The 26,420-nt window shown below is 25.1% G+C and overlaps 2 protein-coding genes across 3 annotated transcripts; one reads left to right on the top strand and one right to left on the bottom strand.

Moving 5' to 3' along the window:
• Window positions 1-5,114: 5,114 nt before the first annotated feature.
• On the bottom strand, window positions 5,115-20,164 carry LOC122502993 (polycomb protein Asx). 2 transcript variants are annotated; one of them, XM_043613370.1, is made up of 6 exons: window positions 19,474-20,164; window positions 16,466-16,725; window positions 14,484-16,385; window positions 13,567-14,385; window positions 9,494-9,757; window positions 5,115-5,839 (listed from the first exon to the last, which is right to left on the bottom strand). In XM_043613370.1, exons 1-6 carry the CDS (start codon window positions 19,730-19,732, stop codon window positions 5,420-5,422), a joined length of 3,924 nt encoding a protein of 1,307 aa, XP_043469305.1. In that variant the 5' UTR covers window positions 19,733-20,164; the 3' UTR covers window positions 5,115-5,419. The 2 variants fall into 2 exon arrangements, with proteins under 2 accessions (XP_043469305.1, XP_043469306.1); XM_043613371.1 differs by having other exon boundaries at window positions 9,524-9,757.
• A 191-nt stretch (window positions 20,165-20,355) lies between these two features.
• On the top strand, window positions 20,356-24,347 carry LOC122502992. The gene is made up of 2 exons (XM_043613369.1): window positions 20,356-20,521; window positions 23,904-24,347. Exon 2 carries the CDS (start codon window positions 23,909-23,911, stop codon window positions 24,290-24,292), a length of 384 nt encoding a protein of 127 aa, XP_043469304.1. The 5' UTR covers window positions 20,356-20,521; window positions 23,904-23,908; the 3' UTR covers window positions 24,293-24,347.
• The last annotated feature ends 2,073 nt before the right edge of the window (window positions 24,348-26,420 follow it).

The raw sequence follows: 26,420 nt of genomic DNA, 5'->3' as shown, positions 1-26,420 counted from the left end.
TTCTCAAAATTGAATTCTCATAAAGAATTTTATCAACAAATTTTCAAACAATTAAATTATATTGATTTAATAAAATGTTTAAAAAGAATAATTACATTTTTCCAGGAACTTGATTAAAATTGTATTAAAAATAATTGAAAATTTGCAATAACTTTTATTATTTATGAAAATAATTTAATTATTGTGAAGAATTTTATTATTTATTAAAATAATTGAATCCATTTAAAACAATTGTATTATTTATGAAAATAATTGAATTATTGTGGAAAATTTTATTTGTGAAAATAATTTTATTTTTCTATTTATTAATTTTAAATAGTATTAAAAATAATTGAAATTCTTCGATGAGTTTTATTATTTATGAAAATAATTGAATTTTGAATGAATTTTATCAATCTTTTTTAAATAGTTGAATTCTATTTTGCAAAATTTTGTGAAAAAAAATTTTCTTTCCAGAATTCAATTATTTTTCAAATATTTAATAAAATTCTTCACAAAAATTTAATTACTTTCAAAAAATTGTATAAAATCAAAGGATTTTTTTATAATAATTCATAATTCAATTACAAAAAAATAACAATTTTTTTTAAAAATTCAATTATTTATCAATTATTTTTATAAATAATAAAATTCTTGAAGAAAAATTCAATTATTTTCAAAATTTTAAGAAAATTTGTTATAATTTACATTTTACATTTTATTAAAAATTTTTGGCAGAAATCCAATAATTTTCGAAAAATTTTATATAAAATCCTTTAAAATTATTCAATTACTTTTATAATATAATAAAAATTCTTCGCCCAATTTCAATTATTTCGATACAATTTTTCTTTATAATTCTTGAAAGAATTCAATTATTTTCAAAAAGTTAGTAAAATTTTTTTGCAAAAAATTGAATTCCTGTGAAAAATTCTGATATTTTTCTAAATAATTGAATTCTTCTAAAGAATTTTAAAGAAAAATTTTTTTTAAATAATTAATTTTGCAAGGAATTAAAATTAAATTTTTTAGGAATAATTACATTTTATTTTATTACCAGTAAAAGTAATTGAATTATTGTGAAGTATTGTATAAAAATTTTGTTAAATAATTGATTTTTTCGAATTTTTTTTTGAAATTGTTATTCTAAATTAATTGGATTTCTGTTAAATTTTTATTATTTTATGAAAATAATTAAATGTTTGCTTAGAATTTTATTAAGATTTATTTAAATAATTGAATTCTTTTGGGAAATGTTATTAAATTATAGATATTGAAAATCATTGAAATAATGGAAATTTTTGAAAATAATTGAAATTTTGCCAAGAATTTTATTAAGATTTTCGAAAATAATTGAATTTTGGAGAAGACTTTTATTATTTCAAGGATAATTGAAATTTTGACGTGAATTTTTAAAAATTTTTGAACATAATTGAATTTTTGCAAAGAATTTTATTACTTTTCTCTTTGACCCTGAAAATTAAAAACATTGATCCAGGGAAAAATTTCATTACTTAAAGAATTCTGTAAATAATTTTGTAAATAAATCTTTAAAAATCTTTAATTAAAAAAACCGTTATTTATCTTAATAGGACCATTTTTGACCGTTATTTATCTTAATAAAATACAAATTGAGATAACTGGATCAAATTTTGCTCTAGTTTAGATTAAGATTTTAATTTTAAAAGATTAGTAATATTTAGTTATTCGCAAAATTTCTCCGGATCTGCATAAATTGACGATACCCTTTCCTTCATTTTTTTTCACATAAAATTAAACGATTTTAATTCATGATAAATAAATACATTAATAAGTCGAAATAAAGATCATGTTTTCTTCATAGTAAATAATAATTAAAAATTTGGTCTTTGGATAGTTTAAATGAAAAGACCATCTAAAGTTAGAACGAATATGATTTTATTTACATTTGAGCGATGAATACACATTATCTTGCCGTTCAATTATCGTAATATTTAATAATAGTTAAAAAATAAATGGCAATTACTAATACATGTGTGTAAATGAATGAAACGAATCACATTGTTTTTTAAGATACGTATTACGCAAAAACTGTAACAAAAAGACGTGAAAAATAAAAGAACGGATGATTCAGCGAGTTCTATGTACAAATTGTGTGTTTGAAATAAAACTTAAACTAGTAGTCTTGAATTTCTTCTTTTTTTTTCTTTGTTTTTGTTATCTTTACGAGGCTTGGAGAATTTACGAGAATTAAGAGAAACTTTCCTAATTTTTTTTTCGAGGAAGTAACATGGTTCAGTTAAACTATCAAACTTCACCTACTGCTTATGATAAAGCTTAAATGCTAACTTCTCTACGTGTAAGTAGTTTTTTTTGCAAAAGATTTCCCTGGCGATTTGACAAAATTAATCAAGAAAATGAAATTTTTCTATATTAAATGAATCTCTTTGACTAACTAAAATGAGAATCAAAATTCATGACAATAAATAAATAATTAAATTGCAACTTAATGTGATGTCAATGGAAGACGATATTGAGTTAAACTGTATTAGACTTTTCTCCTAGTGTCTAGGGATACAAGTTTACACTTTTAAAATTTTTAATATTCTTTTCGTAATTTTACATTACTTGTTAAATCACACTTGTTAATATTATGCCATAATTTTTAATATCAACTAATTTTCTGTTTTGCTTGTGATGCAGATCAGATGTATTGTAGAAAAATTATTTCGAGTTTGATTCTTTCAAACCCGATCGTCAAAATAAATTATTATAATAAATATATACATAATATGATTCAATAGAAACTTATCTCGAATTTCAACTTATCAATTAGAAATTATGCTTTTTCGACTTACGAGTAGCTTAAAAGTACTTTTTGTTTTAAGGTGGGCGAGACTTATAATTATTTTCATCAAGGTATAAAAATTAGACTGCACAAAATACACACGATGTTTATAAAAAAAAAAAAAGAATATAAAAGAACCTACGTTAAAAATAGACTATTTTGATTAAGATTTACATTTAATCCAGAAAAAGCAAAACAGAAGCTCATCACATTTTTTTTCTTTTCCTGTATCCCCGACACTCTTGAAAAATTCAAGGGATTTCGACTCAGAGTGTCAAATGTACTGTTTTCCTTTTGAAATATCTAAAAAGCTACCATCTGCAATTTTTAGACAATTACTAAAATATATATGTATATGCCTCAATTCTACACAAATCTAATATAGATAATAAACAAATTGAAGCACGTTATTTACATTGTAAAGTTGAAAATTTTCAAAGACAATAAAATATTTCTTGAGATTATAATATAGACTATAGAGAAAAATTCAAACGGGTCATAATTATTATTCTTCCTCAAATAATATGTTTGTAAAATATTGAAAATTTTCAATAACACAAAATATGGATGTACATAAGAATTATGTAAAATAAAACTATTACTCGTTTATCATTAAATAAATAAAGAATTGTCGTCAGACTTCGCACTCGATGATTAATTATAAACAAATAGCTTTTAAACTAAAAAAATGTAACTATCGATAAATTAAACATGACGACAAAAAAACACATTTTAGACACTTCACAAAACTGACAAAAATTGCATTTCATATTTTTTATTTTCCTGACTTTTTCCTAATATTTACTTCTTTCTTATTCTGTTAATAAATTGAATTCCAGCAACGAATTTTATTATTCATGAAAGAATTTCAATATTTATAAAAATAATTTATAATTTATTTATAATTTGCGAAGAATTTTATAAAATTTTTTAAATAATTCATTTCTTTCGCCCAATTTTATCCAAATTCTAATTCCAAAAAGTATTTAATTATTTATGAAAATAATTGAATTCTTGCGAACGATTTTATTAGAATTTTTTTAAATAATTGAATTTTCAAGAAGAATTTTATTATTAATGAAAATAATTGAATTTCTGTGAAAAATTTTGTTACTTTTGAAAATAATTGAATTCTTGTGAAAAATTTTATTTGTGAAAATAATTGAATTTTTCTATTAATTAATTTAAAGTAATATTAAAAATAATTAAAATTCTTCGATGAATTTTATTATTTATGAAAATAATTGAATTCTTGGTTAGAATTTCATCAAACATTTTTTTTAAATAATTGAATTATTTTGCGAAATTTTATTAAAAAAATAAAAAATTTCTATAAAGAATTAAATTATTTTTCAAATATTTAATAAAATTCTTCGCAGAAATTCAATTATTTTCAACAAATTTTATAAAATCCTTTATAATAATTCAATTACAAAAAATGAAAATTTCTATAAAAAATTCAATTATTTTTATAAATAATAAAATTCTTGAAGAAAAATTAATTATTTTCAAAATTTTAATAAAATTCGTTATAAAAATTCAATTACAAACAAAAATAGAAATTCCTATAAAGAATTCAATTACTTTTCAAACAATTTAATAAATTTTTTAGCAGAAATTGAATTATTATCAAAATATTACATAAAATCCTTTAAAATTATTCAATTACAAAAAAATAAAAATTTCTACATAGAATTCAATTAGTTTTCAAAAACTTTTAAAAAATTCTTTAATTACAAAAAATTAATTAATTTTTTAGAATAATTACATTTTTCGAGAAATTCCTGTCAAATTGTATTAAAAATAATTGAAATCCTGCGATGAATTTTATTATTTAAATATGAAAATAATTGAATAATTGTTAAGAATTTTTTTTAAATTTTCAAAAATAATTGAATTCTTGACAAGAATTTTTATTGAAATATTTAAAAAGAATGGAATTTTTGTGGAAAATTTTGTTATTTTTGAAAATAATTGAATTCTTTATAAGAATTTTATAAACATTGTTTTAAATAATTAATTTTTTCAAATTTTATTTAAATTTTAAATTTAATTAATTGAATTCATGTCGAAATTTTATTATTTTTGAAAATAATTGAATTTTTGATGAATTCTATCAATTTTTTAAAAATAATTAAATAATTGTTTTGTGAAATTTAATTAAAATACTGAAATAATGAAGATATTGAAAAAAATTGAATTTCGAATATTTTTTAAAGCAATTGAACCGTTTTAAAGAATTTGATTATAATTTTGAAGAAAAGTTTTTTCATTTCTATAGTATTAGCGAATTTAAAGTAGTGGAAATTCTCAAAAAAAGAAAGAAACAGAAATAGTAGCTTTTAGTGGGTGAAATCTAAAAAAGTGCCCAAATAGAAGCAGAACGTAAAAAAGTAGTAAATACTAGGTTTTAGTAGATGAGTGCGAAGCCTGTGTCATCTTGCCGAAGAACAAATAGAATTTGAGGGAAAATAATGATTCCCAATTGAAAATATTGGCGAAAGCTTAACAGTTAATATTGAAAGTATATAAAAACTGAGTCGATAAATTGATCCGGCACTCTGCTTCCAAGTTTTGTTTGGAATATGAGTTTACATTATTAAGGAAAAATGATCAACGAATGAGACAAGTAGCGCAAATACGTTGAGGCCCAATGCAATCGTCGTGACAGAAAGCACCACATTGACGACAAATGACCATCGCTCCTCGCATATTGCATTCCCAGGGCGGAGGTGGGTCGCCGCCCATGATGACGCCCGGCGCCCCAGGTTCGGCGCCGCCGCCTCCCCGGCCGTCCAGGGCCCCTCTCGCCTTCAGAGTGACGGCCTGATGAGATCCCTCGCCCGCGCTGGCCGGCCTTCCTCGCACCAGGTGCACGCCGACTCCCATGCCCGCTATCTGCGGCGGCAAGGGTGGCGCCGACGACGCTCGAGGCGCGCTGTCTCCGACGCCCGTTCTCTGCACGAGAATATACTGACCGAGTCCTCCGTTGCCGTTCGAATTTATTTGTGTCACCGCATTGGTCTCATTGGCCTGTAACAAATTTACTCAAATTAAACACTTGCTTTGTAAAAGTTCTTTCCTCTGAAAATAAATGTTTTAGAAAGTTTTGTCTTTTACAGTTTATCAGATCAGGGTTGCCACGCTTTTCCTCATTTCAAATTCTCTGACTTTTCCAGGTTAAAAAACGGAATTATTCCAGGTTTTTAAAACTACATTTATATTTTACCAAATTTAATTTTTAATTTTAGTTTAATTTTTAATTTAATTTTTAATTTTACCAAACTCCCTGATTTCCAGACAAAACGACTTTTTTCCTGTTCTATTACATTTATTTACGAATTTCTTTAATTGCAAAATTACCCGAAAACATCAATAACTTCGTTTTTAAATGAATAATCAATAACTTCGTTTTTTAAATTATTATTTTTTTACAGAAATTAACATTTTCAAAAATTTTAAATTCAATAACATAGGTATAAGAATATTATATTTTATTATAAAACATGAAGATATCGATCACTCCGAGTCTTCGACTCAAAGTAATCGCTTTCTTCATGTTTTATAATCATTAATACTTGATACTATCATTATTTTATATTATAAAAATATTGTTACTGTAATTTCTTCAAAATTATTTTCATTTCAATTCAATTCTTCATTTCTAGAATTTTTAAATAAAATTCTTCTTGAACTCAATTTTTCTTTGTAATTTTTTAAAAAGTTCTTCTTTGAGAATTTTTAAATCCATTTGTGTACAATTCACTTTTATCTAAAATTTCGATTATTCTGACATTCTTCAATTAAATAAATTAGAAATTAAAATCTTTAAATAATTTAAAAAAATTCCATTAAACTTTTTGAGAAAAATTAATTATAAATTTCCTTAAAAATCTTGTCAAGAATTTAATTATTTTTATAGATAATAAATTTATTCACAGGAATTCAATTATACTCAAAAATTTGAATAAAATTCTTCGAAATAATTCAATTATTTTTAAAATTGACAAAATTTGTTCGCAAGAATTCAATTATTTTCAAAAATAATAAAATTCTTCGTAAATATTCAATTATTTTCAATATCAATTTTTACGTATAATTTCGATTATTCTGACAGTCTTCAATTAAAAATATATTAGAAAATAAAAACATGAAGAATTAAAGAAAAATTCAATTAAACTTTTTTATAAAATTAATTCTACAGAATTGTTTATCAAAAAGTACGAAAAGTTCAAGTTTTCAAAGATTTTAATTTGAAACCTTTTCAAAATTCATTTATTTCTAAAAATTCACGCAATATTGATTTAAATATTCAATAATAATCTAAAATTTTAACTGAAATTCATTTTTATATCAATTTTTTACTAAAAAAAATGGATGAGAATTAAATTATTTAAATACAAAAATAAATATTTTATTAAATAATTGAATGTTTCTTGAAATTGAATTTTCATAAAGAATTTAATCAACAAATTTTTAAATAATTCAATTCTTTTGACGAATTTTAATAAAATTTTTAAGAATAAGTTCATTTTTCGGATATTTCATTAAAACTTTATTAAAAATAATTGAATTTCTCCAAAGAACTTTAAAAGAGTTTTTGAAAATAATTGAAATTTTGGCAAGAATTTTATATAATTTTTTGAAAATAATTGAATTCCGGAGAAAAATTTATAAAGATTATTGAAATTTTGTAAATTGTTGAACACAATTAAATTTCTGCGAAGAAAATAATTGAATTCTTGAGACGAATTTTATTAAAATGTCTTTTTAAATAATTGAATTCTTTTATGAAATTTTATTGAAATAGTAGATATTAAAAATAATTTAATTTTGACAAATTTCATTAAAATTTTTGAAAATGGTTTAATTTTTTCAAGAAATTTAATTAAAACTTTATAGAAAATAATACTTAAATTCTAATAAATAAATTGTAGCAAAGGTTTTTAAAATAATTGAATTTCTTTGATGAATTTTAATAAAATTTTGAAGAATAATTTCATTTTTCGAGGAATTCCATTAAAATTGTATTAAAAATATTTGAAAGTCTGCCATGAGTTTTATTATTTATGAAAATAATGAAATGTTAACGTAAAATGTTATTAAAATTTTTTTAAAATAATTAAATTCTTTTGGAAATTTTCATTAAAGTAGTAGATTTATTAAAAAAATCATTGAATTGATAAAAGTTTTTGAAAAGAATTGAAATTTTGCCATAAATTTTATTAAAATTAATTGAATTTCTAAGAAGAATTTTACTACTTTTGAAAACAATTGAATTTCTACAATCATTTTTAATTGCTTCAAAATTTAATTTCTTTTAGTGTTTTTAATTAAAATTCTTCTATAAATCCATTATTTTTAATAATCAATTAAAAATATATATTAAAACATTTAACTAATTTCAGAAAAATTGGAGTAATTAAAATTTCTCAAAAATCTACGTTCTTTAAGACAATTGAAAATTAAATTCATTCAAAATTAAAATTTTACAAAATTTTAAATTTAAATCTTTTGAAATTCATCTGTACTTATGAAAATTGTAAACGCAACTCTTTTAAAATTCAATTTAGGTTGCGTGGCAACCCTGCAGATAAAATTTGGGCTAATTAATTTTAACCTCTTCACTGTTTCCGATCCATTTGTTGGGTCTGAGGTTCAAATTTAAAATTTCAAAATATCGGATCCAAAATGGGGGACATCATTTTATTTATTTTACGTAAAAATCCATAAAACTTTGGATCTAAGGGTTTTTGGGGTTTCTGAATGCAAATCTAATGTAAAAATTCAAATTAGCAAACATTATTTATTTTACGTAGGGGAATATACTCAAGGCAGGCCCATCGCGATTTTTATACTTTTTCGTGTTTTTTTTAAATTAAAACCACTATATTTAATTTTGGGTTGAACGAAATTCCTTTTTCACACCGGAATCGAAAAGAACATACTTAAAACCGACAAGAAACATATTTTTGTTATAAAATATGATCCGTTTTATTCATAAAAGCATAGGTTGAAGTTGATCAAAGAATTTTCTTGTTTTGGACGTTAATGGTCCAATATGGGAACCAAAAATTTTAAGAGTTTACTAAACTTGTCTGAATTCTGTTAGTAAATAGGTTTTCAATTTGTTTCTGATTTTTATCTCAGATTCATAAAATTTTAAACTATTAAGCTTATTGAAATTTTTTGTAAAAAATATTTCGGGTTTCGGAGTAGCAATTTTGGGGGCGCTAAACGTTAGTGGCTGCAGCAAGAGTGGTCACAACCTACTCTTAAATTATAATACTAATTTCCATTTAAAAGTGGATTAATTGAAATCAAAAAGGATTCGATAAAACATCACTTTCTTGTTTTACAAATTATGACTTTCGGAATTTAACAGAATCTTATACTTTATTATTATGTACTTTTCGCTCTACGCAGTCTTTTCCAACTTGAATATCTATATTTCGTATATAAAATAAAATAACCTTCAAATAAAGCAAAAATAAATTTTCAAACATGTAAAATATCAAAACACTAATAACAAAGAAGAACTTGCAGATGAAGTTTGAAAAAAATAAAAATTCGACAAATATTGAGAATTAAAATGAAATTAAAAGGCCAGATCCGTAGAAGTGTTTTCTACCGTTTAAAGTTTTCTACAGTTACTTAAAAATGTTAGATAATCAAAATGAAATTTACCAAGCGTTTTCTTTTAAGCAGAGTTCTTACCTCTGCAGGCGCCGTTTGACGAGCAGTGGTAAAAACATGTCTCAGCATAACAGCTTGACCTTTCGTCTGCTTGTTATGTGAGTTCGATTGTTGAGATTTTTGAGTCTTAACAGTAGTGATTGTTCTGCCTCCAGATTTTGTTGTTGTGAAAGCGCCATCGCCTCTCGCCAGTAAGCTGGGCGGTGGTTTCAAGTGCGCTTTCAATTGATCTCGATTTGGTGAACTTTGAATGACCTGAAACCGAAAATGCAAATTTTATTTAATAATTTTCAATTTTTTTAATAGCTTTATAAGATAACTCAAAAATTTTAAAGCCCTAAGCACAAGATTCATTAATGTACAAAGATGACTTTTAATCCACAAAAATGTCATCCTTAACTTAAGAAGACATTTTTGTGGATAAGCTTCATCGAACCAGTGTTTCCATTAAAATACTTCAATTTTTTTAAAAAACTTCAAAAGTTTCCGACACGTAGATTATTTTTTTGCAAAGGAACACTGAATAATTGTTTTTCACTTAAAGCAGGGTTGCCACAAATATTTAATTTTATTTTTCCCTGACTTTTCCCTGATTTCCAGAAAAAAATTTCACTTTTTCCCTGACCCTAAAGAATATTCTGATTCACTCTAAAAATTATTAGATACTCAAAAAAAATGTTCTATTACATTTATTTACAAACTTCTTTAATTGTAAAATTATTTAAAAACATCAATAACCTCTTTCTTAAATAAATATTTAATCATTATTATTTTTCTGTAGGAATTAAAATTCTTCAAAATATTCAAATTTAAACCTTTTTGAAATTCAATAACTTATAAGAATCGTCTTATTCATGTTTTGTAATAATTTAAATTGCCATAAAATTTTTTAAAATAAGTTAATTATTTACAAAAATCTTTAAGAAAATCCTTCGCAAGAATTCAATTATTTTTACAAGAAGTACAATTTCACAAAAAAATTAAATTATTTAAAAAAAATGTAATAAAAATCGTTGCAATAATTCAATTATTTTTATAAATAATAATAAATCGATAATTCGTTTATTCATTTTTTTAATCAACTTTTATTAGAAAATTCTAAAAAAATTTAATTATTTAAATTAAAAAATAAATAATTTATTGAATAATTGAATGTTTGTTAAAATTGAATTCTCATAAAGAATTTTATCAATAAAATTTTAAATAATTGAATTCGTTTGACAAATTTTAATAAAATTTTTAAGAATAATTACATTTATCGAGGAATTTGATTAAAATATTGTATGAAAAATAATTCATAAAATAATAATTAAATAAATAATTAAAATTTTCATAAAATAATTGAATGTCGGAGAAAAATTTTATTATTTATATAAATAATTAAATTCTTACAACGAGTGTTATTCAAGTTTATAAAAATAATTGAATTTCGGTGAAGAATTTTATTATTTATAAAAATAATTGAATTCTTAAAAAGAACTATGTTCAATTTTTTTAAATAATTAAATTCTTGCGACGAATTTTATAAAAATATTTTTAAATAATTAATAATTTTCGAAAAATTTTATGAAATTTTGTATTTTAACTAATTGAATTCTTATGAAAATAATGGAATTATTTTGAATTGATTTATTAAGAATTGAATAATTGAATTCCTACGAAATTTTGACAAGAATTTTATTAAAATTCTTAAATATAATTGAATTTCGATGAAGAATTTTATTATTTATAAAGATAATTGAAATTTTGACAATATTTCTTTTTTAATTTTTGAACATAATTGAATTTCTACGAAGAATTTTATTATTTTGAAAATAATGTAATTCTTCCAACGAATTTTATTCAAGTTTATAAAAGTAATTGAATTTCGGTGAAGAATTTTATTATTTATAAAAATAATTGAATTCATGAAAATATTTTATAAAAATCTTTTTATATAATTGATATTTTTCGAAAAATTTTATGAAATTTTGTATTTTAAATAATTGAATTCCTGTGAAAATTTTATTACTTCTGAAAAATAATTGAATTATTACAAAAAAATTTATTAAATATTGAATAATTGAATTCCTGTGGAATTTTGACAAGAATTTTATTAAAATTTTTTAAAATAATTGAATTTCGATGAAGAATTTTATTATTTATAAAGATAATTGAAAATTTGACGAGATTTTTTTTCTAATTTTTGAACATAATTGAAATTTTGCGAAGAATTTTTGTAACTTTTGAAAATAATTGAATTTCTGTAATCATTTGTAACTTTTCCAAAATCCAATTTTTTTTTAGTATTTTTAACTGAAATTCTTCTATCAATCTAGTATTTATGAAAATTGTAAAAATTATTTATAAAATAATTTGTAAGTCATAATTTTATGATAGTTTTTGAAAAATTAAGTTATTTAAAAAGAAATTATTGTCAGAAATTGAAAAAATTGAAGGTTTTGTATTAAAATTCGGGGTAATTTCATAATTTACGAGGCAAACAGGAAAAAAATTCAGAGTTTTCTCATGAATTCAATTTTTTCCAGTACTTTTAGTAAAAATCCCTGACTTTTCCCTGACCAATTTTACTTTACCCTGATCTTAATAAAAAAAAAAAAAATTAGTGAAATAATGTATCGTTTTTTTATTCACATAGGAAATTTTAAAAATCAGCAAACTTGCGATTTACTTCGCATTTATAAACAATTTCTGTTGTGAATTAGTATTCCCATTACATTTGTTTCGCCTCTCAATAATTTTCTTTGACTAATTTATGCAACCCCGATATTATTATATTTTGTTCATATTTATGGATTGTATATCGACATCGAGAGTGAATGTTTGTGTGTGTTTCGTGACGGGTATGATTTACGTTTGAACAATCGATATCGGTTAATATTTTATCAGATATTTTTTAATGGTTCTATTGACTGTCCAGATATATTATCTAATTTCAATTTTAATGCTCCACCTAAATCTCTTAAGACTCGTCCCTTGTTTCTGACTAATTATCATCGCACTAACTGCGGAGATAATTCAATCTATAGTAAATTGAAATACAGTACCGTCCGAAATTGTCAGTCCACCCATTTTCAAAGGAATGACAAAATTTTTTTAAAATAAAATTCATAAAAAGTAAAATTTTTTTTGGTTTATATTTTGAAAGACGATAAAATTTTGAAAAGAATAAGACCTTACAGAAGTCATTTGGCCAAAATTTGTAGAAGATATTCTTAAAAATCGTCATTTTCAATGTTTTACAAAAATTTGAATAACTTCTAAAATAATGAACGCTTTTTAATAATCTTAGGCTTATTTTAAAGACCATTTTCTACAGAATAAGAATTTCTTATAGGCATTAACCTGTCATTTTTAACTTGGAATAAGCATGACGTCAAAGTTGGACAAAAAAATTCAAAAAATTTGAAATAATATTATGAAAAGAAAAATAATTTTTGAAATTCAAACATATATTTTTATTAAATTTTCTTGAAAAATCTACACCATATCATGTTTTATATATGTTCTAGAATAGTTTTTAGTACAAAAAATTGATTTTAAATTTTTCCAATTTTTTTGTCCAATTTTGACGTCATGCTTATTCCAAGTTAAAAATGACAGGTTAATGCCTATAAGTAATTCTTATTCCGTAGAAAAAGACCTTTAAAATAAGCCTAAGATTATTAAAAAGCGTTCATTATTTTAGAAGTTATTTAAATTTTTGTAAAACATTGAAAATGACTATTTTTAGGAATATCTTCTACAAATTTTGGCCAAATGACTTCTGTAAGGTCTTATTCTTTTCAAAATTTTATCGTCTTTCAAAATATAAACCAAAAAAAATTTTAGTTTTCATGAATTTTATGTTAAAAAATTTTTGTCATTCCTTTAAAAATAGGTGGACTGACAATTGCGGACGGTACTGTATGTCAAAAAATCACAATCGAAAATTTTCACCAACATAATCCTCTTTGAACATTTACAAAATAAGTGTTTCTACATTCAAAAAGGGGAAATGTAGAGATCCCAATAATCGTTTCTTTAAAAGTTGAAATTATCTGGTAATACAAGATAAAACTCACCGCTTGACAAATTTGATAGCTGCGCTCCAAATTAACAGCCCCAGGTGGTTCCTTGGTGGAGCTCCTCGCTCTTCCGCCCTGCTCCTTGTTGCTAGCCCTCGACCTCTGTCCTCCCTGCGTCGATCTCGAGGGCCTCGAACTCACCGCCACCACCGGATATTGCTGCGTCTGTTGCTGTGGCTGCTGCGACTGCAGCGTGGCGACAATTTGTCTCGACTGCGCCGCAATTGGCGCTTGATGTTGAATGACAATCGCATTCGGTCCATGATTCTGATGTTGGACAGTGACCGCAGTTTGTAAATTGTCCGGCGTCGGATTTTGTTGAACGCCATTTTGCAGTGTGTTGTGCACGACATTGTTCTGCGTTCCAATCTGGACGATTTCCTCGTGAGGCCTCACAATACTCACTTGCTGCTGAGGATTGTGTTGCGCCTGAATCTGAGCGGGAATCGCGTTCGCCGCAGTAATGCTCTGCGGCGCTCCGTGGCCCGAGTGAAAGCTCGTCTGCAGGAATCGAATCGATTGCAATTGCGGGAATGCAATTATCGGCGAACTTTGCGCGGGCAAGTTCTTCATCAGACAGTTCGTGACTGGCGTGCCAATCGCTAGGGTTTCGGACTGAAAGGGCGTGCTTTGCACCACCGGCAATTGAATGCAATTGATGGGCTCCGTGTGGGCTTCGGATGTGATGAACTGAGAAGGATTCGTCGAGTCGGTGGTCGTTGATGTTTCGTCGTGAGTGGTTACGGTGATATTTGCGGCTACAGATCCGTCGAGTGAAGTGACCAATGGTAATGAAACTTGAATTTCTTCCTGAGCCTGCACAATGACAATGATTAATGGAAAAAAGAAAGAAACAAAAAAAATGTTTAAAAGCTGTTATTGGAATTATTAATTAAGAAAAAAATTAAATTTACTCTGGCATTGGGATTGTTAACGGCTCCGACATTTGGGTCAACAGCCCAGCTGCATTCCAACATTTCGGAGCAAACGTAATTGTTTGCCTCTCGCAGGGCCTCGTCTTCGTTGCCAACCGAAAGGTGTTCAACCTCCTGGACCTGAACATCCTCCACGGGTCCCGAGATGACGGAGGCCTCCGTCTCCTCCTCCCCTGTCGAACCAATTTCCATTCCCTCCAAAATCGGATATATTATTTCCTCCGGACATCCGGACATTTCTTCATAGACGCCTCTCATTTCCCCGCGAACTTCTAGTTCGTGAATGCGTTGCAATGTTTCAATGTCAATTTCCATTCCCTCTGGAAGTTGTGATTCGGGGTCTGTGCAATTTTCATTCGAGCCTTGCATGTCAGTTTGAATGTCCGATTGTATTTCAGTCTGCAAATCCGTCTGCATATCGTTGCGCAACTCCTGCTGTATTTCGTGATGCATTTGTTGCTGAACCTCGTGCTCCATTTCCTGTTGTATCTTGTGATTCATTTCACGATGCATCTCGTGATGGATTTCATGAATTTCCGGATGCATCTCGTGATGTATTTCCGAATTCATCTCCTGAAGAATCTCTTGACTCATTTCGTGGTGAATTTCCTGATGAACTTCGTGATGAATTTCCTGATGAACTTCTTGGTGAATTTCTTGATGGATTTCTTGATTAATGTCGTGATGAATATCCTGATGAATATCCTGATGAATCTCTTGATGAATCTCCTGACGAATCTCCTGACGAATCTCCTGATGAATCTCCTGATGAATTTCTCGATTCTCGTGAATTTCATTTTGCATCTCATGAACTTGTTGATTGATTATCATTTCATTGTCGTCGGCGATGAGATCTTGAGGTGAGGCAGAATTATTTTCGCACTCGAGTTGATAAATTTGCTCGGCGGTGAGTTGAGAGAATTCTTCTTTATTAAATTGATGAAGAGGTTGTTGCTCTTCTGATGTTTGAGAGAGTTCCTCTGATGTTTGTGAAATTTCGTCTGACAAGCACTCAATTTCTTCATTGGGTTGTTGAATATTCTGCATTTTGTCCCAGTCGAGAATTTCCTCCTGCACTTGCAGCTCGATAGTCTGGGGGATTTCTTCGTTTTGGGAAATTTCACTGTTGGGCGAAATTTCGATGGTGTGTAAGATTTCTTCCTCTGGTTCGTGGATTTCTTCGGTTTCGACAATTTGCTCCTCGTTAACTTCTTGCTCGATTATTTTTCTCGCCTCTTGGCTCTTCTGTCGTAATTCTGGACCTTTTCGTCTCACTTCTGGACTTACTTGTTGACACTCGGGATTAATTTGTTCAACTTGGGGAGTTTCGGTGGTATTTTCACTCTGTTCCGTTTGCTCTTCGACGGAATCTTTTGTAATTTCCTCGGGATTTATATTTACATTAACAGTTTCTAGATTCTCGTCCTCCAAAATTTGTACAGTGACGTTGAACTCGGGTAAGTTTTGTTGAATGTCCTGAGCACTGGGAACATTGTCAGGGACGTCGACGATTGCCTCGGAGGCGCAAATGACTTGTTCCATTTTCTCCTCTGCGCCTGTGGTGAGGCAGCGGGTATTCTCCGGTGTCACTTGGTCCACGTTCATTTCGGGCCGCAGACGAAGACTCGAGCGCGTCACAGCGCCAACGGATCGCGGCTCGGTGCAGTGGAATCCTGTTCTCAATTTTGGTTCTCGCTTCTCGCCCCAAATCGGCTCGAAATGCTTCAGTTTCCATGGATCCAATTTGTTCTTGTCTCTCTCCGCTTCCATTTTCAAACGCTGCTGATTCTCAGGTGTGAATTCTCCTTCCGCGAGTCGCTTCCGCCATTCCAGACAGGCCCTCGCGAAAAACTCGTTATTCAACCCTGAGATGGCGGCATCCTTTAACAAATAGAAGAACAAATGTAAATCGACTGTTGAGTATTAGAGAAAGAAAACGTTATTGTGGAAAGAATTTTTACCTGTCTGTCGACTGATGGTAACAACTGGGCGAGTTTTCTCTGATACAAAGGAGGAAGGCCTTGAAACGTGTGCCTGTTTAGTAGAGCACGCAAGCTCGTACTCGCGAGAATACTAGCCGGAGATTCGAGATCAACTAATCCTGCTTCCAGTTGCGCTGCTGCCGATAGCCTCTTCGTAGAACGTCTTCGGCCCGATTTCAAGCTGAATCCTGGCAAACTGGCTAATACTTCTCGCATCGTGGCAGCAGGTTCCTCAACAACTACCATTCATTTTACATTAGTTTTCAATAATTATAATACTTTTTTTAAATAAATATTTAAATAAAATATTTTGTTCATATTTGAAAGTTTTTTAACTAAAAGATGAATTTTAATCTTTCTTCTTTGATTGAATGAAATTATTCATCTAAAATTAAAACAAATTTATACTAGAAAGTATATTTCCTAGGACAAAATAAAGAAATTCTAATTCGAATTTTTAAGTTGTGAAAGGATCCAGTCGATGAAAGCAGTGATTTCGATTTTCTTTCACGGATTTTCCAAAATTCACGGAAATTCAACTAATTTATTTTTTCCTCGCCTCGGAAGCAATTCTTATCTCTTGATAATTATATATATATTATCAGAAGTTGTTTATAAAAAAGCAACAAACAAAAATTCAAGAAGAATTAAAAATCTTATTATAACACTGTTCGACAAAATTTTGCTACAAGAATAAACGAAAGTGATTCTTACAGGATTTTCGACGTAGAATATAAAAACATCAAATAATTACAAAAAAATTGATTCTATACCGAATTGTTACTTAGTTAAATTAAAAGTATGAAAAATTCAAATTCTCAAAGATTTGAATTTGAAACATTTTTAAAATTCAATTATTTCGAAAAAATTCTTGCATAAATCTATAATGCCTTTATTATTCAATTATTATCTAAAATTTTATCTAAAATTCATTTTTAAATCAATTTTTATTAGAAAATTCTACGAGAATTCAATTATTTAAATACAATAAATAAATACTCAATAATTGAATGTTTCTCAAAATTAAATTCTGATAAAGAATTTTATCAATAAATATTTAAATAATTTAATTCTTTTGACGAATTTTAATAAACTTTAAGACATTGAAAGTAGCGTCGACGCTAAGCGTTGAAAAGCGTTTTTTTCGAAGCCGAAAATAATAAAATACTTTTTTCGAGGTTTTTACCTTTAAAAAATTCTCGGGAAATATTTTTAACTCCCTAGGTGAATAAAAAAGTGATTTTAGCAACATTTTCGTCTGCAAGAGAAGCAAATAATAGTTTTCGACGTTAAGGGTCGACGCAAATTTCAGGGACATTAAAATTTTGAAAAAATTACTTTTTTCAAGGAATTTAATTAAAATTTTATTACATTAAACATAATTTAAATTATGCAATGAATTTTATTATTACTAAACATAATTGAATTTCTAAAAAGAATTTTATTATTTATATGAAAATAGTTGAATTTTGGGGAAGAATTTTGCTATTAATTTATATTTTATATTTATAAAGATAATTGAAATCTTGACGAGAATTTCTTTCAATTAAAATAATTGAATTTCAGAGAAGAAAATTATTTATGAAAATAATTGAATCCTTGTAAAAAATTTTATTATTTATGAAAACAATTGAATTATTGCGAAGAATTTTATAGAAAATTTATAAATAATTATATTCTTATGAAATTTTTATTATTTTATGAAAATAATTAAATGTTTGCTTAGAATTTTATTAGAATTTTTTTAAATAATTGAATTCTTTTGGGAAAATTTTATTAAAATAGATATTGAAAATCATTGAATTGAGGAAATTTTTTGAAAATAATTGAAATTTTGCCAAGAATTTTATTCAAATTGTTGAAAATAATTGAATTTCGGAGAAGAATTTTGTTATTTATAAAGATAATTGAATTTTTTAAATTTGTTGAACATATTTGAATTTCTGCAAAGAATTTTATTACTTTTTAAAATAATTAAATTTCTGTAATTATTTCTCCAAAATTCAATTTTCTTAGTGTTTTTAACTAAAATTCTTCTATAAATCCATTATTTTTAATAATTAATTAAATATAAAAAATTTAAGTATAATTTCAGAACAATTTGAATTATTAAAATTTTTGCCAAAATTTCAGTTCTTTAAAATTTCTGTGTAAATTAATTCAAAATTGAAATTTTCTAAAATTTAAATTAAAACCTTTTCAAGTTGATTTATTTATGAAAATTGTAAACGCAATTCTTCTAAAATTTAATTTCTAGTTTATGACAAAAACAAAAAAGACAAAAATTCAGAATTTTCGTATGAATTCTAAAAATTAAATTTTTTCCAGGATTTTCAATAAAAATCCCCGACTTTTCCCTGATTTCCCTGACCTGTGGCAACCTATTGTCTTCCCTTTCCGTCTTAGATTGAAAATCAGTTTAGAATATAATGGGAATAATAATTCATTTTATCAAAAATTTATTAATTTTTGCTCTTAAAAAAATTCTCTTTTAGCGAAAGACAAAAACGTTGGTAACTTCAGTTTCAGTTTCTAAAAGCGTTGGGGGCTTCAGCCTCATGCTTATAAATGTAAACAAATTGACAATACCGAAGTTCACAACGTTTATAATCAACTATTAAGTGTAAAAACATTAATTTACAGTTTCACTATTTTACATAGTTTCTTGATCTTAATTAAAAAGATTATTTACAAATGTAAATAAAAAATTTTTTAAACAAATTTATGAACTTTGCAGAAGTAGAATTTTTTTTTGTCAATTTGAAAGAAAATTTTACAAAAAAAACGAACTAATTTAATGAATAAATTAGAAATGTCTACGTTTAGAAAAAATAAATAATTGTTATTGAAAGATTAAAAGGATAAAAAGTTTTTCCGTCCCTGCGGTAAAAGGAAAAAAGTGTGGAAAAAGATTTGAAGAAAAAGTATAAAATTGTTAAGAAATGAAACTAATTGTTATTATAAGCAGTGTTATTGTTTCTAATTACCAGAGTGAATATGCGGTAAATTATTGACAGGCGAGGGTGGATCGTTGGGAGGCGGAGGTGGCAAGGGTTTGACGACAATGCGTGGCAAAGTGCGAGAATTCCCAGCTGCAATCGTTGTGTTTTTTCTCCGCCGTTTCGCCTGCTGACGAAGGGCATGTTTTATGACTTTCTTGCTGTGGACCATGCTCGAATATCCGGAGCATCCTGGCCCAGTTTCGCCACCCCCATCCCCCTTAACAACGTCGATGTCCGCCTCCATCGTTTCAACAAGATGCTACCGTCACTCTCATTGCCATGAAAAACACATTTCACTTTTTTTCAATTTCGATCCTCTTCCACTTTATTCTTGTCAATCATTTCGTCCAATTTTTCCACAACTCGAGAGAAACAATTTCACGACAAATTCTCCATCACGATTCGAAATCTCACAATTACACGAAGACACAATAACATTGTCTTTCTACGACTTTCGGTTTCGGCACTGCATTATTATTCTTATTCGCGAGAGAATTCAAATTACACTCGACGAGGTTAGGTTTTCAATGGAAACACTTATTGCTCTCAATAATCGAGAGACTTTAAACGACAAAGGAATGAATTTTACTTTCAAAACACGTTTATTTTGTCAAAAATTAGACAAACAAAACACTTATCACAAGAACTTGCGTGTTATGTCTCGGCCATATTTACGTATTTTTTTCAGAAACTGGGAAAAAATCCCTAGACGAGAGCAAAGCCAGAAAAACTGGACAAGAAATTTTTTATTGACTTTTCTACCAATTGCGCGTTCTTTGAGTTCGGTAATTGGAAAACAACCTTAAGGTCCTCGTCTGATTGGTCGAAGAAAAGCACCTGGTGGATATTTTAGAAACTAAATTTCATTCTGCTAAGAAAAAGAAACACACACTCGGAAAACATAACCTCAAAATATTTTTTTCAATAAACAAGTTTCATTAAAATTATTATGAGAAAATAATTGACTTGAGAATAGAATATAAAAGAAATCTACTGAATGTAAAACTGCAGTTACATTTATAATATTGATTTGGTAAATCTTTTTAAGTGTTTTTCAAGATATTTATTAAATCTTTGTGAACAAAGAATCTTATCTAACAAAGCTCTTATGCGAATTTCTTTCTATAAGTAAACGAATTGTACATAAACTAGTTTATTGATAATTTTAAGTATACAGTAACACGGTGAGGATCAGTTAACTAAACATTCTTTTCACTTAGGTTGACTACACAATAGACAAATTTTTAAGCAATTTTTTTCATCTGTTTTAAATTTTATCAATTATTTAACCTAATTGTTATTCCTTCTTTTCACGTTTAGGAAAATTTTGTTTACCTTCCAAATAAAGATCAGTGTTGCCAAAGGTCAGGGAAATCAGGAAAAAGTCGGGGATTTTTATTAAAAGTACTGGAAAAAATTTAATTTTCAGAATTTATAAGAAAATTTTGATTTTTTGTGTCATTTTTGTTTGCCTCAAAGTAAGAAATTATCACGAACTCTAAAAAAACCTTAAATTTTTCCTATTTCTGACAATAATTTCTTTTTAAACAACTTAAGAACTATCATAAAATTATTACTTATAAATTATTTAATTAAAAATGTTACTTAAATATTTCAAAATTAATTGAAATTTAAAAGATTTGCGTTTACAATTTTCATAAATTGATGAAATCGACAAAGTTTCAATTTGAAATTTTAGAAAATTTCAACTTTTAATTAATGTAATTAGAAAATTTAAAGAACAAAAATTTTTGAAAAATTTTAACACTTCAAATTCTTCTGTTAGTTAAATTTTTTTATATAAATTTAATTAATTATTAAAAATAATGGATTTACAGAAGAATTTTTTTTAAAAACACTAAAAATAATTTAATTTTGCAGAAGTTACAAATAATTGCAGAAATTCAATTATATTAAAAAAATTCTTAATTATTTTTATAAGTAACAAAATTATCGTCCGTAATTCAATAATTAAAAATTTGAATAAAATTCTTGGCTAAATTTCAATTATTTTCAAAAATTTTCAACAAATCAATGATTTTGAATTCCTACCATTTTAATAAAATATTCCTACAGAATTCAATTATTTAAAAAAAAATTTCATTCTACGTAAGCACTTAATTATTTTCATAAATAATTAAAATTTCACAGGAATTCAATTATTTATAAATCTATATATTAATATATTGTTGTTTTCTGGTTATCTATTTGAAGTTAGATCTTGTTTGCTTTTTTGTTTCCTAATTTTTAAAATAATTTTTTAAAAAATATTTTCAATTTTAAAATGAATGTCCTGAAAATCATTAAATTCTTGCGAAAAATTTTATAATTTATAAAAATAATTGAATTATTTTGAAGAATTTTATCATAATTTTGGAAAATAATTGAATGTTTTGAAAGAATTTTATTAAAAATTTTGAAAATAATTGGATTTAATCGAAAACTTCTATTAAAACATTAATTAATTTTTCTTAAGAATTTTATTAAAACTGTTGAAAATAATTGAATTTTATTTAATATTTTTAAAAATAATTGTATTATTTTGAGAAATTTTATTGAAATTATATTAAAAATACAGTAGAGACTCCATTATCCGGACTAATGGATGCAGGCACTTGTCCGGATAATCAAAAATCCGGATAATCGAGTAAAGTACGAATTAAACAAATTTTTTATTCATAATTTTATGTATTTATTTGCATATGTATTAAAATAAGACTGAAATAAACTAAAACTTTTAAAGTCAACATTAATAAATATTTAGTTAGAAATATTTCAAAATATTTACATAAACATTTTCTTAAAATAATTAAAACACTTTAAAACGCAACATTTCGTGTAAATAAATTTAAAATAGAAGTTAATTAACGGCTTGAGACCTTGTAAACTTTATATTAAAAAAAAAATTTGTAATTTTAAATTTGTCCGGATAATCGAATATCCGGATAATAGGGGTCCGGATAATGGAGTCTCTACTGTAATTGAATTCTTTCGAAGAATTTTATCAGAATTTTTGAAAATAATTGAATTTAATTAATATATTTAAAAATAATTGTATTCTTTCGAGAAATTTTACTAAAATTAAATTAAAGATAATTGAATTCCTCAAAAGAATTTTACTATGCATATAAAAATAATTGAATTCTTTAAAGAAATTGTATTTAAAATTCTGAAAACTTAGTTTTTAAATTCTATAAAAAGAAATTTAATTTTTTAAGAATTTTATTTAAAAATGGACATAATTAAATTTTTATAAACAAATTCTATCTTTTTCTAGTTTTTATTGAAAATGATTTAATATTTTACAAGAAATTTATTAAAAATTTTGAAAATAATTGAATTTTTAAAATTAATTCAGTTTTAGAATTAATTTAATTATTTTTTAAATAATTGAATTTTTGAAATATAATTGAAATTTCTTAAGCTTTAAAGAAAATAGTTGAATATTTTTCAAGAAATTTATTAAACGTTTTGAAAATTAAGGAATTTTACAGAAAAAAAGATTTTAAATAACCTGAAGGAAAAAATTAAAATAATTGAAAATAATTCAATGTTTGCAAAGACTTTACTATTTAAAAAAATAATTGAATTGTTTTAATGGATTTATTCAATTTTTCAGAAAATAATTGAATTCTTTAATGGAATTTTATTAAAATTGTATTGAAAATAATTCCTGCGAAGAATTTTACTATTTATAAAAATAATTGAATTCTTCCGAAGAATGTTATTATTTATAAAAATAATTGAATTCTTGCGAAGAATTGTATTAAAATTTTTGAAAATATAAACAATAATAAATTGTATATTTGATTTTTTGCATTTTTTTATTAAATTTCAATTTTCATCAAATTGACATCAATTTGATAAAAGTCAAAATTTCTCAATTTAATGATAAAATATAATAGAAAAATGGATAAATTAAAGTTTGAAGCAATTTAATTGCAAATTCTAAAAATAGTTAAATTCTCAAAAGTTTTAATGAAAAATCTTCAAATAAAAATTTGAAAAAAAAATCTATTGAATATTATCTTCAAAAAATTAATTTATTACTAAAAAGTATTAATGTCAAATTGATATCAAATCAACCTTGTAAAAAACAATATTTAACTGTAAATTTAAAAACTCTGAAAAAATAATATAAAAGGATTTAAACATTTTTTTAAATTAAAACTTTTACCAAGTTTATAACGTTTATAACATGTGCAAATTTTTATCTTCAACATATCAAAAAAAATTTCAAACTTACAAAAAAATAACAATTTTTGATAGTTTCCTTTAAGAGAAACAGAGAAAAAGAAGAAATATATTTGAATTGAATAAAACTTAGTCGATCCTCATCGTGATTACAATTTACTTTTAAGAATTTTTTAATTTATATAAATTTGCCATTAAATATTAAAAAATTGTCTGTGCAGGAAAAATGAACATTATCTCAAGAGTTACACAGCTAGCAGCAAATAGTTTATTTCCAAGAGTACTTATGAGAAATACTGAAAAACATAATATACACAGTTTATGCGGCAATATTACATCGAGAATTGGGGGAAATTTACAAGATTACAATTCTGCATGCTCAGGACTATTACTACAACCGAAACTACCAATTTTCAATCAATTATGTGGCATGAAATACAAAGTTAACTTAAGATTGCGTTGTAGAGGATGTTACTTTGTACACAACAAAGGAGTAAGGTATGTAAGATGCAAAGTGAAGCCAAGACATAAGCAAAGTGCCTTTGCTCCTAAGGAAAGAAATACCTGGATATGGACATGCGTAACTCAAAGTAAAAAAAGAGAATGGTAGAGAATATATTGTCGAGATTGTAAATAAATTAAATACAAACTGAATTTTTATTTAAGAATTGTTTCAAATTAAATACGTAATTATGAAGAAAAAATATTACAAACTAGTGTTTGCTTTTTTTCGATTTTAATTATTTTGTAATAAGAAAGGCCTAAATACGGTTTCATTGGTTTTATATTTTGGATATTTATCAACTACTTTCAAACTTTCTTTACAGTTACTTATCAAGGTTCGCTAATAGTTGAAGTAAAAAATTCAATATTTATTTTCTTCAAAATACTCATAAATTCAGAAATCACCTATTCACTTTGTTTAATATTAATATTTAAAAATTTTGTTTCTAAATTTAACTATATTATTAAACTATATCTTATTTTTTAAGAATTCTAACTAAAAATTTGGAAAATAATATTTAATTTCACAGAAATTATTTAGAATAATTGGAGTTTTTCTCGTCAGTCTGAAAGCTACTTTTTGTTATTTCATCAAATTAATTAACAAATGTGAAGCCTGTAGAAATTTTTATTCATTTTTCTTAAAATTTCATTACTTCCTATAAAAAAAATTTTTCAAGGGAACTTACATTAATGTCAAGGAAATTGATTAACCGAATCTTATGATCATCCTGATTTCAGGCTTCGCACTCATCTATTATAATAAAATTCTTTAAAACGATACAATTATTTTCAGAAAATATTTGAAATTCAATTATTTTCAATATCTAGTATTTTCATATCCAAAAGAATTCAATTATTTAAAGAACAATTGATAAAATTCATCCAAAATTCAATTATTTTCATAAATAATAAAATTTCCACAGGAATTAAATTAATTTAGAATAGCATTTTTTTAAAACATTTGGAAAAAATCAATTATTTAACAACTTTTTTATACAATTCTTAACAATAATTCAATTACTTTCACTAATAATAACATTTTTCATGGAAATTCAATTTTTAAAAAAAAAACTTTAGATATATTCTAAGCAAGAATTCAATTATTTTCATAAATAGTAAAACTCATTGAAGAATTTCAATTATTTTTATTACTATTTAAAATTAATTAATCGAAAAATTCAATTATTTTCACAAATAAAGTTTTCTAAAAAAATTCAATTATTTTCAAATATTTTAATAAAATTGTTTGAAATAATTCAATTATTCTTTTAGATTTTAATAAAATAATTATTCTTCCTAAGAATTCAATTATTTACATAAATTATTCTTTGAAAGGATTCAATTATGTCGATAAATAACAAAATTATTCCCGAAAATGCAATTATTTTTTGGAATTTTAATAAAATTCTTTGCAAAAATTAAATTATAAATAATAAATACATATTTTATAAATTATAAATCATAAATAACAATATTCATCACAAGAATTCAATTATTTTTAAAAGTAATAAATTTCTTCTCGAAAATTCAATTATTTAAAAAAATTCTAATTAAATCGATCGCAAGAATTCAAATTATTTTCATAAATAATACTTAAAATGCTTTTAAGAAATTCAATCTTTTTCAAAAACATTTAATAAAATGTCATACAGTCATTCAATAATTCTCCAAAATTTTAATAGAATTCTTTGTAAAATTTAATTATTTTCAAAAACTTTTCGCAAATCAATGAGTTTCAATATCTACTATTTCATAAAACGGTAGGGGGTCACTTTTTCTAAAAAATATTTTCTAATCCATTTATTCTAAAAAAAAAACCGTTTTCTAATAAAGTTCTATTTCTAAAATAAAATTTTCTAAAAATATGATTTCTAAAGTGCATTTTTGTAAAAAATTAAATTTATTAAAAAATTTAAAATATCATCAAAAAACAGTAAATAAAGCAAATAAATAAATAATTATATAAATACAAAGGTTAAAAATTTATGTTATGTCCGATACTTCTAAGGTAAGATAAAATGTCATTATTTTGCACGTCATTTTCATATCTGGAATCTACTTGTTTTTTAATTTTTTGTCTCAATTCCAATTCGATAATTCCAATTCCAACTTCTGCGAAGTTGCTAACAAAAAAATAATATTTAACATTATTAAAAAAAGAAAATTAGAAAAAAATTTTAATACCTAATCAATCTTTATTAGAAAAAAAAATTTAGAAATCAAACTTTATT

This window comes from Leptopilina heterotoma, unplaced genomic scaffold (genome assembly GCF_015476425.1).
Source record: "Leptopilina heterotoma isolate Lh14 unplaced genomic scaffold, ASM1547642v1 Lhet_24, whole genome shotgun sequence".
Lineage (NCBI taxonomy): Eukaryota > Metazoa > Arthropoda > Insecta > Hymenoptera > Figitidae > Leptopilina > Leptopilina heterotoma.
Note: the sequence above shows the minus strand (reverse complement) of the source record. Positions and strands in the feature narration are given on the sequence as shown.